The sequence below is a fragment of the Salvelinus sp. IW2-2015 genome, linkage group LG32 (genome assembly GCF_002910315.2).
Source record: "Salvelinus sp. IW2-2015 linkage group LG32, ASM291031v2, whole genome shotgun sequence".
NCBI classification, from domain to species: Eukaryota; Metazoa; Chordata; class Actinopteri; order Salmoniformes; family Salmonidae; genus Salvelinus; species Salvelinus sp. IW2-2015.
The window spans coordinates 19,001,720-19,017,103 of NC_036871.1; the positions used below are offsets into that span (position 1 = coordinate 19,001,720).

A 15,384-nucleotide genomic window follows, 5' to 3' on the forward strand; every position below is an offset into this window, starting at 1 on the left:
GCTGGGRAAAAAACAAGGCAGACTCCCACAGTCCCCATCCAATATGAATAAGAAAACCTCTCGGGCTGCAGCCTATAACCTGGCCCCAGTTAACAGGCTCCTACCATACAATCAGAAGGTTCTCTCAAACGCTGCCAAATATCCTTAAGCCCTTCACAGTTGCCAAGTTGCCTGCTGCTACAAAACAAACTGAAAATAGCCACCCTGCCCTGCACTCCTGACCATTAAGCAGGATTTTCAACAGCCATTTATTTCTGCTTCACTTTCTCTTGGCAAGCCTGCTTCGCTTTGCAGAGCACTGAGTGGTGGTGTGCAATTGAAAAACCATTCAGTCATTTTATGTGTAGAGTGAAACAGTCAGTGTAAATAACTCACAAAGAGGAAATGTTCACAGGCGGATTAGGCTATATCATGTCATAATATTTTGGAGTTCCTGGGCTTGTTTTTCAACAAACATCGACAAAGCAGTGGAGAAGAAAGACGCAGATGCATGCTTAGCTACGATCTTCTTTCAGTAGTAGGATGGTTGAAGACCATGTCTGTCATTCATGAGACACCGAGGGTCTGCTGTAAAGCCATCTAGATGAGCTTGACACCATTAAAAAACACTATTCAGTGTGTTATTCGGGACTTTTACCATTGAAAACCCTGCGAGGCCATAGTACTGAAACCCTTAGAACTGATGTCGCCTAATAGTTTGCTTGTTCACCAAACACACACAGGGGCAGTTTCCTGGACACAGATTGAATTGTGAGGATGACCACAAAGCATTTTCACCATGAGCAAAAACTCCTGGTTTTCACCCAAAGTCACAAAGAAAAWGTTGTGACACTTTCGATAAACACAAGAGACCAGCAAAATGGGGGGAAAAAGGGCAGTAGCGGGAACAGCGGCATTTAGTGGGCAAAACCTGGTACTTGCACTTCATTTATGGGGAGAATGTAAGCGACATCAATGGCAGATATCTCTGGATTTTTTTATATATATTTTTTTACATAACCAAATTCACTGAGAATACATAAGATAGTAAAAGCTGCAAAGAAAATATTCCAYGTCGCAGCTTAATATAACTTGTCAAACAGAGAACTGATACTGTATACWGGCCATTGCGGTGGGCGTGGTGTGAGGTTTCGGGGTCCGTGGATGGCGTTTGATAATTTTATGGGATTCTTCATCTTAAATCATTGTTAAGCAGTTTTTATGCAAATCGGATGTTGGGTACTATATTTATTGAATATTATATGAATCCTATAAATTGAAATGGCCAATTCTCAGAGATCAAATTATATTTCAACAAAATAATGTTGCGGAAATCCTTATCTGTTTTGCCCTACAGAAACAATTGCAGAACAATCTGAGATGGTGGGTGTCGAAATCCTCTTTCTTCTGCTTTTTGAGGTGTGATTTTTTTTTATTCAGTCCCTGTTTATTTATTGTTTTGAATAACAGGCAGTATTGAATGAAAGACAAAGGTCTAGACGTAGGCTATTCCATCTCTCCTATCCCTTAACCACCTTTGGAGCTGTGAGATGAATCGGGGCAAAGGTTTGAATCTTCAGTGCAGTAGTACGATGAGGCACATCCTGGAAGACTAAAGCGTCTGTTGTTCATTCAACACTGCTCATGTTGCAGTTTTACATAGAGGGATCTTTTATGACATGTTCACCTCAGTCAAACCCTAAATACACCCGCATAGCCACGACATCCATCATTGACGCAGACAGCCCTCTGTGTTGCCTGTGCACAACTGGAACGTTTACGTTTTCACTTGCATTGATGCCAATGGAGGACATAGAAAACGGTGGTTCAGATACAAATGGTCGACTTATTTAGAAGATGTGCAATGCAGCCTAGGTCTGAGTCTAAGCCTCGCTGTAGTGCATTTCCAGATTCACTCCAAGACAACTTGTTCATTTGATTTCAGAACTAAGAAAAAAACATTTAGGCTTCATGTTCCCCCWAAGCTGAGCATGTGTGTGGCCGCACACCTCCGCCAGGACTGCCTCGCAGAGATGCAACAAACCAAAAACAATCTACATTTGCAAGATTGAGTCTGATTTTGTTTTAAGCAGAGCCAGAGCTCATCAGAGTAAAATTCWATTGACGAGCAGTCTATCAATCACCCGTCAATGGATGCGCTTCTCAGATCATAGCACATTTTACATTATAAGCTAGTTAGCGAGTTATTAGTCCAGTTATAGATAAGTACAGTCGGAAAGTATTCAGACCCCTTAACTTTTTCCAAATTTATTTAAGTTACAGCCTTATTCTAAAATGCATTAAATTGTTTTTTCCCCCTCAATCTACACACAATACCCCATAATGACGAAGCAAAAACAGTTTGACATTTTTGTATCCAAAATAAAAAACTGAAATATCACATTTATATAAGTATTCAGACCCTTTACTCAGTACTTTGTTGAAGCACCTTTGGCAGCGATTACAGCCTCAAGTCTTCTTGGGTATGACACTGCAAGCTTGGCACACCTGTATTTAGGGAGGATCTCCGATTCTTCTCTGCAGATCCTCTCAAGCTCTGTCAGGTTGGATGGGGAGCATGGCTACACAGCTATTTTCAGATCTCTCCAGAGATGTTTGATTGTGTTCAAGTCTGGAATCTGGCTGGGCCACTCAAGGACATTGAGAGACGTGTCCCGAAGCCACTCCTGCGTTGTATTGGTTGTGTGCTTAGGGTCGTTGTCCTGTTGGAAGGTGAACCTTCGCCCCCGTCTGAGGTCCTGACCGCCGTGGAGCAGGTTTTCATCAAGGATCTCTGTACTTTTCTCAGTTCATCTTTCCCTCGATCCTGACTGGTCTCCCAGTCCCTGCCGCTGAAAAACATCCCCACAGTACGATGCTGCACCACAGTGCTCCACCGTAGGGATGGTGCCAGGTATCCTCCAGACGTGACGCTTGGCATTCAGGCAAAAGAGTTCAATCTTGGTTTCATCAGACCAGAGAATCTTGTTTCTCATGGGTCTGAGAGTCCTTTAAGTGCCTTTTGGCAAACTCAAAGTGGGCTGTCAAGTGCCTTTTACTGAGGAGTGGCTTACGTCTGGCCACTCTACCATAAAGGCCTGATTARTGGAGTGCTGCAGAGATGGTTGTCCTTCTGGAAGGTTCTCCCATCTCCACAGAGGAACTCCGGAGCTTTATCAGACTGACCAAGTTCTTGGTCACCTCCCTGACCAAGGCCCTTCCCCCCAATGGCTCAGTTTGGACAGGGGGCCAGCTCTAGGAAGAGTCTTGGTGGTTCCAAACTCCTATTTAATAATGATGGAGGCCACTGTGTTCTTGTGGACCTTCAATGCTGCAGAAATGTTTGGGTACCCTTCCCCAGAGCTGTGCCTCGACACTATCCTGTCTCGGAGCTCTACGGACAATTCCTTTGACCTCATGGCTTGGTTATTGCTTTGACATACACTGTCAACTGTGGGACCTTATATAGACAGGTGTGTGTCTTTCCAAATCATGTCCAATCAATTTAATTTACCATAGGTGGACTCTAATCAAGTTGTAGAAACGTCTCAAGGATCAATGTAAACAGGATGCACTTGAGCTCAATTTTTAGTCTCATAGCAAAGGGTCTGAAAACATATGCAAACAAGGTATCTATTTGACATTTTAATTACATTTGCAAAAAAACATAAAACCTGTTTTTGCTTTGTCATTATGGGGTATTGTGGGTAGATTAAATACAATGTTCTCCTCATCAATCAATTTTAGAATAAGGCTGTAATGTAACAAAGTTTGGAAAATGTCAAGGGGTCTGAATACTTTCCAAATGCACTGTATATATTGGTCAGCAATGGGGGAATTACTGCTTCCTACAGGAGCACAAAACTTGCACATTTCAAGCAATCTTTGAAAAGCGAGTCAGGTAAAAAGCTTGTTAATATTTAAGGGGCAGTGTTGTATTTTGAAACAGGCTTAAATACGCAAAAAAGCCAATAGTCAGAGGTTAGCCTACATTGTCTAGTTTTCTGTATGGTAATAATAATGATTTGTACTTTGTAAAGTGGTTTCTTGCATCATACAACAATACAATGCAATTTGCAGTCACCTATTTGGCCCATGGTGTTACATGAATTAATGTCATGCCCGGCATAGTCTAAAAAGGGTTTTAAAAGTCTCATGATGAATGTAGGCTTGCATTGAACACCACATAGCTTTTCATTTCTATGATATAGCCTATTTTCATGTGAAAATGATATTGGATTTTCTCTATTGRTTTTCTTGGTAGGCCACTCCTACATTATGCTCAAATACTATAGCCACAATAGCCTATTGGCTACAGGCTAACACAAACTTAGACAGGTACAGCCTCAGTTCACGGTAAACGCGCACTGGAAGTGGCACAGAATTCAAATTTCCATTCATAAGACTTGAAATTTGCTCAGTGCCAAAAGAAATTAGCGGGAACATTGTTAACGGCCTATCACAGACAGAACAATGAGACAGATATTTCACTGGATGTATAAATGTTTTGCATCCGCTTGGCGTTCCCACTCACTCCCAAATATCGTAGTGAGATGAAGCCCACTGGCGGGCAGTGGGAGAAGATGAAACGAGATGGATTTTGGACAACATTCTGCAAATTTTCTCATCGATTAAACATTTGATCTCAATACAGTTCTGTTCCCAAAACTAGAATCTGCTATAAACAGAGTGGAATAAGGTTTGTAAACTTTACTCGTTGCAAAAGTTTGAAAAGCAAATTGCATTGTTTAGAAGGAGTGCAAAGGCAAATTGAGTTACTGCACACGCGCACTTCACAGGCGTTCCCTAACGGAAATAAGCAGATGATGCTAGAACGCACCAATAGGATCTCGCAAGCTCGTGCTTGGCTCTGCCCCCCCTCCTTACTTGTTCTGCCCACTATGGCTCATTTGTTCCCATTGGAAATGGACAGGCTGGCTGTCCTTCAAAGATCTGGAATTGGATCTAAAACAGGATGGGAACTTCCTGTGTTTTCAGGTAACGCCTGGAATCCCAGAATGTTGTCGTGCAGCCAATTAGTCTTTGTGTCGAAGAAATGGGTRGAGGATTTGTAGATACCTGCCTTTATCTGCAGTCAAACACAGAGAGGCCGTCAACCACTGGTCTTCTATGAATGGGAATATAACTGTCTAAAACAGTAGGCCATACAAGCAAATTGCACCTCTATGGATAATGTGGACTACTGAGGACAAACTATGGCAGTAATGGGATTGGTTTATGATTTCAATTTCATTGACTGGATTTAGGCCATTGCCTAAACTGATAGTTAGGGTGGGTTAGAAAAAAAACGATTCTGTATTGTTAGAGGACAGGGATKATAAAATCTGTGTTTAACCCTAAACTACAGCTAGAGATTTATGATATTGTAATAATTCACTACCAAGCCTACTTCCTTAAATGAGGCATGGATGATTTGAATAGGAGTATGAGGGCACTGATAAACCCTTTCTTCGGTCTTCCTTCTTCAGTCAAATTTTAATAGGCTTATGCACAATGCCCTTTCTCTGGCTAATGCACTTTGTCAATGTTTTCAAAGGATTCAAGCAGGGCACCACAATCCTTATTAATGGGACATAATCCTAATCCGTATGGTGCTATGTTTGATATTCAAGGACAGACAGTCGGATCAAGTCTTGCTTTGAGTAACACAAACTAATGCATAGGATCTGAAATCTAGGCTATGCCTACTTTAACATGTATTCCCATAACTGGAAATTGTAATTGTTGTTCTGAGGGTTTACTACCCAAATTGAAGAAATTGTATACAGCTGCTATGGTGACCCTGAGCACCATATGAGAAGCAGCCATGACAACCACTCTTTCAGCCAGAATTGAACTAAAATTGCCAGCTCAGCCAACAAGCAAGAACTAGGAGCATAAATGTTCTACCATACCTTGCCATTTTGTCATTCCACTGTGGCTGAACACTGGATACTCATTCAACACCAAATAATTGCTAAATAGCCCAAAAAGTCAAATGAATCCCCAATTTGAATCCCCACTTGTCATCTCCCGTCTGGATTACTGCAACTCGCTGTTGGCTGGGCTCCCTGCCTGTGCCATTAAACCCCTACAACTCATCCAGAACGCCGCAKCCCGTCTGGTGTTCAACYTTCCCAAGTTCTCTCACGTCACCCCGCTCCTCCGCTCTCTCCACTGGCTTCCAGTTGAAGCTCGCATCCGCTACAAGACCATGGTGCTTGCCTACGGAGCTGTGAGGGGAACGGCACMTCCGTACCTTCAGGCTCTGATCAGGCCCTACACCCAAACAAGGGCACTGCGTTCATCCACCTCTGGCCTGCTCRCCTCCCTACCTCTGAGGAAGTACAGTTCCCGCTCAGCCCAGTCAAAACTGTTCGCTGCTCTGGCACCCCAATGGTGGAACAAACTCCCTCACGACGCCAGGTCAGCGGAGTCAATCACCACCTTCCGGAGACACCTGAAACCCCACCTCTTTAAGGAATACCTAGGATAGGATAAAGTAATCCTCCTAACCCCCCCCCCTCCCCCTTAAAAGAGTTAGATGCACTATTGTAAAGTGGTTGTTCCACTGGATATCATAAGGTGAATGCACCAATTTGTAAGTCGCTCTGGATAAGAGCGTCTGCTAAATGACTTAAATGTAAATGTAAATGTAATTTCCCAGTTCAACCAATGTAATTGAGAATGTTGCCTACTTTCTGAAGAAGAAAAAAAGGCAAAGTTCACTTAAAAATGTAGATAATTTATGGCCTTTGGTTACATGTCTGGAACTTAATGACAAAACACTAAGAGAAGACAGGGTTTTTTTCTTACTGGAAAAACATGGGCATTGGGATCAGCTGGCCGGCATCCTTATTGAGTTATTTCAGCGTTGGAACGCAGTGACGTTGGAACACTGGTGCCTGCTGCTCTGGAATCCTGGCCACTGAGGTCATTCACAGAATTGTCTGCTTACATCACAGCTCCGGCGAGTCATTTGAAAAAGGTAGGGGAGAGGAGGAGGGAAGTGGAGGCAAACATCCTGAGTGTGCTAGGACTCAGAAACAGAGCTGCTGCTGTCCATGGGCCACAGTACAATCACACTATTCACTGCAGCTACAGTAGGCTAGTCACTCGCCTGCTCTAAAACCAAAGTTCTCCAGAGCAAAACAAACAAATCTTAAACTCACCTACGCACTCAACAGTTCACACTTTCAATTTGAAATACAAAAAATCGTGGCTTTTTTTTTTATAGCCACAACGATTAAAACAATGTTAGCCTAAAGCAAAAATCTGAACAGTAACACCCTCTCAATATTTCAGCACATTTGACATCATCATCATAAATCAGACATCACGTAGCAGTTAAGATTTATTAATGGTCTACTAAATATGGTGTCAACTGACCCCTTAACATCAAGTGACTTTCCCAGGATATTAACAAATAAAACTAAAAATAGGCCTGGCAGAACATTCCCAGGAGTCCCTCGAGAACAACTTCATCCATAGAAAACATAACTGTATACTGAGGTCAAAATGTTCTATTTTTATTAAGAAAACAGCTCTCTTCCGGTCACTCTGCAAGTGGGCAGCAGAATTGCATATTAACAAGACACTGTCAACAACATTCTCCTTCTGTTCTCCATTGTATCACTCTTTCCTCTGGAGGTTCAATAATAATCTTTGAGAGAGGATCAAAAAATAGATAGAAATCAATCCAGTCTTAGAGTTCAATTACCCAAAGCTACTCTAGGTAGCTTATAACATGACCAAGGAAATGCAAAGCCAATGTAGGCCTTAGAGTAWTTTCAAACATCAAAAATGGTTGCAAACATCAAGAGAAATTTAAACAGAATGCAATCCAATCTTAACACATACAATAAGAAAAAACAGTAGTGGAAAGCAAAGGACATTCTGTCCAAGCACAATATTATTGAGCTATCCCTTTCCATTCATTGAAGTGAGCTACATGACAACAATCCCTGCCAACATGACTACAGGATGTAGGCTACAAAGACACATCAGTTCAAATTTAGCCAGCATTCTTACATAAAACCCTTGCTGTAAAGCCAAGCTATCTATAAATAGCATTTCCATTTAGCAATCTTAAATCATTAATGACAGTAAATTAACACCAGCTGAAAGCAGTTACTAATCTTCCTCGAACACACAAGATATGATCACAAGTCACAACCATATTGCATTTTTTCAGAGGAAAACTCCCATCCATCACCTCTATTCCTACTGCTCCTCATCCAGACCCAACAACAGGATCTGACTTATTCATGTAGATACATAATATGAGAGCCTCTGAAGTCCCCACTACTACTGGTGGCAGCAGGATGAATTTTCCCCTGATAATATGGAGGTGTTTTAATTAACAGCTCTTTCGGTCTATGTGTAGCCTATGATGTGGCTTGGGAACTAAGCATGCCAAGTATTGAATATGATCTACTACTCAGCCCAATAATGTCATCTGAATTGAAGGCATGTCAAGAAAAATAAATGACCTTCATATATCTTTGGTTGTTGCCATATTTCATTGTGTTGACATGTGATGTACATGAAAATGAAATGAATGAAAATGTGCTTTTCATGTCTTCTGAACTTGACATTTGTGTTCTTGTCACTAAAATACGTAATTCAAACCCTCCATGACTCACCCTAGACAAATATTAAATAAAGTTGTTAGTTAGATATCCTTCTGTTGGATGGTAAATATTTACCAATGCAATGGCAAACACTCTAAATACTGTGATGTTGGCAATAGGGTCAAGCAATTATGTAATACTATGATGTCTATGGTTGGTTACATGGCTCGTTCCCTCAAGCCATGTAGCCTAACGTTACCCTTCTATGTGACAGAAGAACTTGGTTACAGTGGTCCCATTTTTTTCCAACCAACGACACTGGTGTTATGGCAACTTTGGAATAAGATTTGAGATGTCAAAACCAAAACGCATATATCCTCTCATCTCAGTGCACTGGTTACCTAAACATCTTTGAAAATGTATGTCCATCTCACCATATACGCGCACCCATCCTTGTTGCTGGCATAAAGAATCCACCAGGATTCGGTCCAGCAATGGATCCAAGGAAAGCAGCCCCCCATGAAGAGAATCCACGTTGCCTATGGCTGAGTCGGTCTCCATACTATAAATCACCTTTCCAATAACTTCCAGGTAGAAACAGAGTCCAAAACTGAGAAGTCCACGACGTAATCGTCAAAGGGAAACAATAACGTTACCAAAATGTAACTGCTGGGAAGTTAGCTTTATGACAACAACAAAAAAATCACGTTTAACCGGGCTAAGTTCTCACACGTTTACTAGCTAACCCAAGCTATTTCATTGTTTGGCACAAGCCGTTCTGGCTAGACGAAAGCCCTACCATAATTTTTTATCTCCCAGACTGCTGCGGGATAGCAATCAACATTGTAAACCCTGGGTAGCTGTCTGTGTAGTCTAGAATCAATTGTTTTTTTTAGCTATGGCTAGCTACGCTGTTGACATTGTCTCTGCTCAGAGATCAGAGGTGGAGTGCTGCTCCAACAGGACCACGCGCAGAAAAAGTCCCGAATGTCTAGTACGCTCCCCTGTTATTCCAAGCAATTGTGTAGGTAACTAAATATTAAGTTTGTGTGGCCATGGCGTCAATTATTCGCCCATTCTTGAATACTCGAAGCAGCACTCACGAGGTTGGGTTTCTCTTCACTCTTCCACGGGGATCAAAAATCCTTTTCACATTTAAATCCAAACCAATGTACCATTTCTATCACATGCCAGCGCAAGATTCTAGGGATTCAGGAGAGAGCAGCGGATCGCAGAGAGAATCGTTTACGCATGGGTTCAAAGGGGCCGTGCCCTTCTGTCAGATTCCACAAACTAGAAGAAAAATTCCTACGCAACTATGATGTACTATATGTATCATACACATATATTTTTTATAATGATTAGAAATATTTTAACTGGACTCCAATGGCACCGACTTAAATAGTATTTACATTGCAGATATACAGTTGAAGTCGGAAGTTTACGTACACCTTAGCCAAATACATTTAATCTCAGTTCTTCACAATTCCTGACATTTAATCAGAGTAAAAATTCCCTGTTTTAGGTCAGTTAGGATCACCACCTTATTTTAAGAATGTAAAATGTCAGAATAAAAGTAGAAAGAATTACTTATTTCAGATTTAATTGCTTTCATCACATTCCAAGTGGGTCAGAAGTTTACATACACTCAATTAGTATTTTGTAGCATTGCCTTCAAAATTGTTTAACTTGGGTCAAACGTTGCAGGTAGCCTTCCACAAGCTTCCCACAATAAGTTGTGTAAATTTTGGCCCATTCCTCCTGACAAAGCTAGTGGTACGGAGTCAGGTTTGTAGGCCTCCTTGCTCGCAAACGCCTCTTCAGTTCTGCTCGTGTAACGGATGTGAAATGGCTAGCTAGTTAGCGGGTACGCGCTAATAGCTTTTCAATCGGTTACGTCACTTGCTCTGAGACTTGAAGTAGGGTTTCCCCTTGCTCTGCAAGGGCCGCGGCTTTTGTGGAGCGATGGGTAACGACGCTTCGTGGGTGACTGTTGTTGATGTGTGCAGAGGGTCCCTGGTTCGCGCCCGGGTCTGGGCGAGGGGACGGTTTAAAGTTATACTGTTACACTCGCATATTGAGGTCAGGGCTTTGTGATGGCCATTCCAATACCTTAACTTTGTTGTCCTTAAGCCATTTTGCCACAACTTTGGAAGTATGCTTGGGGTCAATGTCCATTTGGAAGACCCATTTGCGACCAAGCTTTAACTTCCTGACTGATGTCTTGAGATGTTGCTTCAATATAGCAACAATTTTCCTACCTCATGATGCCATCTATTTTATGAAGTGCACCAGACCCTCCTGCAGCAAAGCAACATGATGCTGCAACCCCTGTGCTTCACGGTTGGGATGGTGTTCTTCAGCTTGCAAGCGTCACCCTTTATCCTCCAAACATAACAATGGTCATTATGGCCAAACAGTTCTATTTTTGTTTCATCAGACCAGAGGACATTTCTCCAAAAAGTATGATCTTCGTCCCCATGTGCAGTTGCAAACCGTAGTCTGGCTTTTTTTGTGGCAGTTTTAGAGCAGTGGTTAATTCCTTGCTGAGCGGCCTTTCAGGTTATGTAGACATATGACTCGTTTTACTGTGGATATAGATACTTTTGTACCTATTTCCTCCAGCATCTTCACGGTCCTTTGCTGTTGTTCTGGGATTGATTTGCACTTTTCGCACCAAAGTACGTTCATCTCTAGGAGACAGAACACGTCTCCTTCCTGAGCAGTATGACAGCTGCGTGGTTCCATGGTGTTTATACTTGCGTACTATTGTTTATACAGATGAACGTGGTACCTTCAGGCGTTCGGAAAGGATGAACCGACTTGTGGAGTTCTACAATTTTTTTTCTGAGGTCTTGGCTGATTTCTTTTGATTTTCCCATGATGTCAAGCAAGAGGAACTGAGTTTGAAGGTAGGCCTTGAAATACATCCACAGGTACACCTCCAATTGACTCAAATGATGTAATAGCCTATCAGAAGCTTCTAAAGCCATGACATCATTTTCTGGAATTTTCCAAGCTGTTTAAAGGCACAGTCATACTTAGTGTATGTAAACTTCTGACCCACTGGAATTGTGATACAGTGAATTATAAGTTAAATAATCTGTCTGTAAACAATTGTTGGAATAATTACTTGTGTCATGCACAAAGTAGATGTCCTAACCGACTTGCCAAAACTATAGTTTGTTAACAAGAAATGTGTGGAGTGGTTGAAAAACAAGTTTTAATGACTCCAACCTAAGTGTATGTAACCTTCCGACTTCAACTGTATGTCTGATGTAGACTCTAATTTAATAGATTTTTTAAGTAATATAAAAAAAAAAACTGGGGCAGACATTCATTTTCTATTTGATACATTTAATTGATACCTAATGGACTTATTTGATCGTCATTTAAAATGTGCTTGAAGTTTTTTTTTTTTTAAATGTCACTTGAAGTTTTCTTCAAGTGAGGGAAACTACCATACCTCATAATAAATGTTATTGCTAGTTTTATAATTTGTCAATACATTACATAAATACTACCTTTCAGCATGTCTTGAAACACAAAGTGATTTTCTCTCTCATTAAGACTCAGGCTTCTCATAACACAGAACTTTGTATTATGTCTCCGCCCTGTGGTAAGTATAGTTCTCAGTCTGTTGATAATTAAATCTCAAAACACTAAATCCAGTCATCAACCCAGTCATATTAATTTCCATCATCTGCTAACTTGCAAAGACAATGCRCACATAATACACGATGGTGGTTCTGATATTTTATTATTTAAAATATTTTGATAGAACATGCAATGATGGACAAATTCCACTTTGGTCAGTTTAACAGTTTTAGACCTTCTCTGGACTATTTGTGAGCATATTTGATTGTGACACATTCTCTATCTCCAGTTTTTGCTTTCTTTAGCTGTGGCTTCAGCTGCAAATAGAAATAGCAATGAATCACTCTCATGCCACAGATATTCAGTCAGTGGTATAGAAGTGGGTAGCATAGGTTAAGAAGATTATGCATAATGGGTTGTGTAGATAAGGGGCACACTCTTTTCACACCACTTCAATACAGCTACGAACAGAAGTGATTTTCGTAGCAGGTTAGGTTGCCATAACTCTTTTCCTAACCTTAACCTTCTCCTAACCTGCTACGTTAATTGTCCTAACCTGTTACGTTAATTATTCTAATCTGTTAAAGTAATTGTCCTAAACTGCTACGTTAATTCTTCTAACCTGCTGCGTAAACTCTCCTGACCTGCTACGAAAAATTCACTTCCAGTCGTAGCTTGTATCGAAGTGGCGTGAAATTAGTTTTTCTCGTGTAGATAAAAGGACATAGTAAAATTACGTTTGCAAAAAAAGAAAATATACAAAAGAGGTAGACTTGAATTACGATCATACTCAAATCAAATCAAATTGTATTGGTCACATGCCCCGAATACAACAGGTGTAGACTTTACCGTGAAATGCTTACTTACGAGCCCATTCCCAACAATGCACAGTTAAAAACTAAGGCAAATATTTACTCAATAAAAAAGGAAATAGTAACAATAAAATAACGAGGCTTATACAAGGAGTACTGATGCTGAGTCATTGTGCAGGGCTACAAGGTAGTTGAGGTAATTGAGGTAATACAGTACGTATGTAGGTAGGGTTAAAATTGACTAGGCAATCAGGTTATATTATAAACAGAGTAGCAGCAGTATATGTAAAGAGTGTGAAAATGTGTCTATGTGTGTGTGGTGTAAGCATGAGTGTGTGTGGTGTGTGTGTGTGTGGTTGTGTGTGTGTGTGTGTGTGTGTGTGTGTGTGTGTTGTGTGTGTGTGTGTGTGTGTGTGTGTGTGTGTGTGTGTGTGTGTGGTGTGGTGTGGTGTATGTGTGTGTGTGTGTGGAGTGTCAGTGTAGTATATGTGCTTAGAGTAAGCGCAAAAAAATAAAGATACAACAATTCATAGTAATAATGGGGGTCAATGTAAATAGTCCAGGTAGCCATTTAATTAACTGTTTAGCAGTCTTATGGCTTGGGGGTAGAAACTGTTCAGGAGCCTTTTGGTCCCAGGCTTACCGATTTGGTACCGCTTGCCATGCGGTAGCAAAGAGAACAGTCTATGACTTGGGTGGCTGGAGTCTTTGACAATTTTTAGGGCCTTCCTCTGACACCGACTGGTATAGAGGTCCGGGACGGCTCGGAGTTCGGCTCCAGTGATGTACTGGGCCATACGCAGTACCCTCTGTAGCGCCTTGCGGTCGGATGCGGAGCAGTTGCCATACCAAGCAATGATGAAGCCAGTCAAGTTGCTATCAATTGTGCAGCTGTAGAACATTTTGAGGATCTGAGCCCCCATGACACATATTTTCAGCCTCCTGAGGGGAAGAGGCATAGTTGTGCCCTCTTCACGACTGTGTTGGTGTGTTTGGACCATGACAGGTCCTTAGTGATGTGGACACTGAGGAACTTGAAGCTCTCGACCCGCTACAGCTTCATCGATGTGAATGAGGGCRGGTTCAGCCCTGTGTTTTAYGTAGTCCACGATGATCTCCTTTGCCTTGCTCACGTTGAGAGAGGTCTCTGACCTCTTCCCTCTAGGCTGTCTCTTCGTTGTGATCAGGCCTACCACTGTCGTGTCGTCTGTAAACTTAATGATAGTGTTGGAGTTGTGTGGGGCCACACAGTTGTGGGTGAACAGGGAGTACAGGAGGGGAYTGAGCACGCACCCCTGAGGGGCCTTAGCTTAGTGATGAGCTTGGAGGGCACTATGGTGTTGAACGCTGAGCTGTAGTCAATGAACAGCATTCTCACGTAGGTGTTCCTTTTGTCCAGATGGGAGAGATTGCATCATCTGTGGATTTGTTGGGCCGGTATGTGAATTGGAGTGGGTCTAGGGTTTCTGGGATGATCGTGTAGATGTGAGCCATGACCAGCGTTTCGAAGCATTTCATGGCTACAGATGTGAGTGCTACGTGGCGGTAGTTATTTTGACCGGTTACCTTGGCATTCTCAATAGTCATTCTCACGTTGAGTCGTGAGCTTGGACAGAATGGGTATAATAATGTCCTGAAGACATTGCCCAATTAAGTCCTGGAAAGATGGGTTCTTGGCATTCTGGATCCAATCCGACTTCGCTGAGCAGGTGTTTGTACATATGTTCTAAGTGGCAAGAAAACAATTACTTCATTTTAGTAGGTGTAAAAAAAACAAGAGTGAGAGGTATCTACTCGGAGTATAATAGTTTAGAGTTGATGTATTTGTGTTACCTTATCCTGATGGTTGAGTTTTCCTTGAACCATTTCTGGGTCATCAATGGTGTCTCTCACATGTGTTATATATGACTTCAAGTCCTGCTTATCCTCTGGAGTGAGTGAATAATTCTATTTTTACATGCACATACTATGAAAGGAAGTTTCTCTCATCTCTCTCACTCACACACACACACACACACACACACACACACACACACACACACACACACACACACACACACACACAAGTGAGAGAGATGAGAGAAACTTCCTTTCATAGTATGTGCATGTAAAATAGAATTATTCACTCACTCCAGAGGATAAGCAGGACTTGAAGTCATATATAAACATGTGAGAGACACCATTGATGACCCAGAAATGGTTCAAGGAAAACTCAACCATCAGGATAGGTAACACAAATACATCAACTCTAAACTATTATACTCCGAGTAGATACCTCTCACTCTTGTTTTTTTTACACCTACTAAAATGAAGTAATTGTTTTCTTGCCACTTAGAACATATGTACAAACACCTGCTCAGCGAAGTCGGATTGGATCCAGAATGCAAGAAACCATCTTTCCAGGACTTAATTGGGCAATGTAC

General features: G+C 41.6%; 1 protein-coding gene across 2 annotated transcripts in view; it reads right to left on the bottom strand.

Moving 5' to 3' along the window:
- LOC111956723 (ras GTPase-activating protein nGAP) overlaps positions 1 to 9,771 on the bottom strand; it is a 94,115-nt gene extending 84,344 nt beyond the window's left edge. Inside the window, exon 1 of one of the 2 annotated variants that reach the window (XM_023977270.1) lies at positions 8,987 to 9,771. In XM_023977270.1, the coding sequence (XP_023833038.1) occupies positions 8,987 to 9,113 (127 nt within the window). In that variant the 5' untranslated portion in view covers positions 9,114 to 9,771. The remainder of the gene's footprint in view (positions 1 to 8,986) is intronic. The other variant, XM_070436825.1, reaches the window with a different exon arrangement.
- Between the last annotated feature and the right edge of the window lie 5,613 nt (positions 9,772 to 15,384).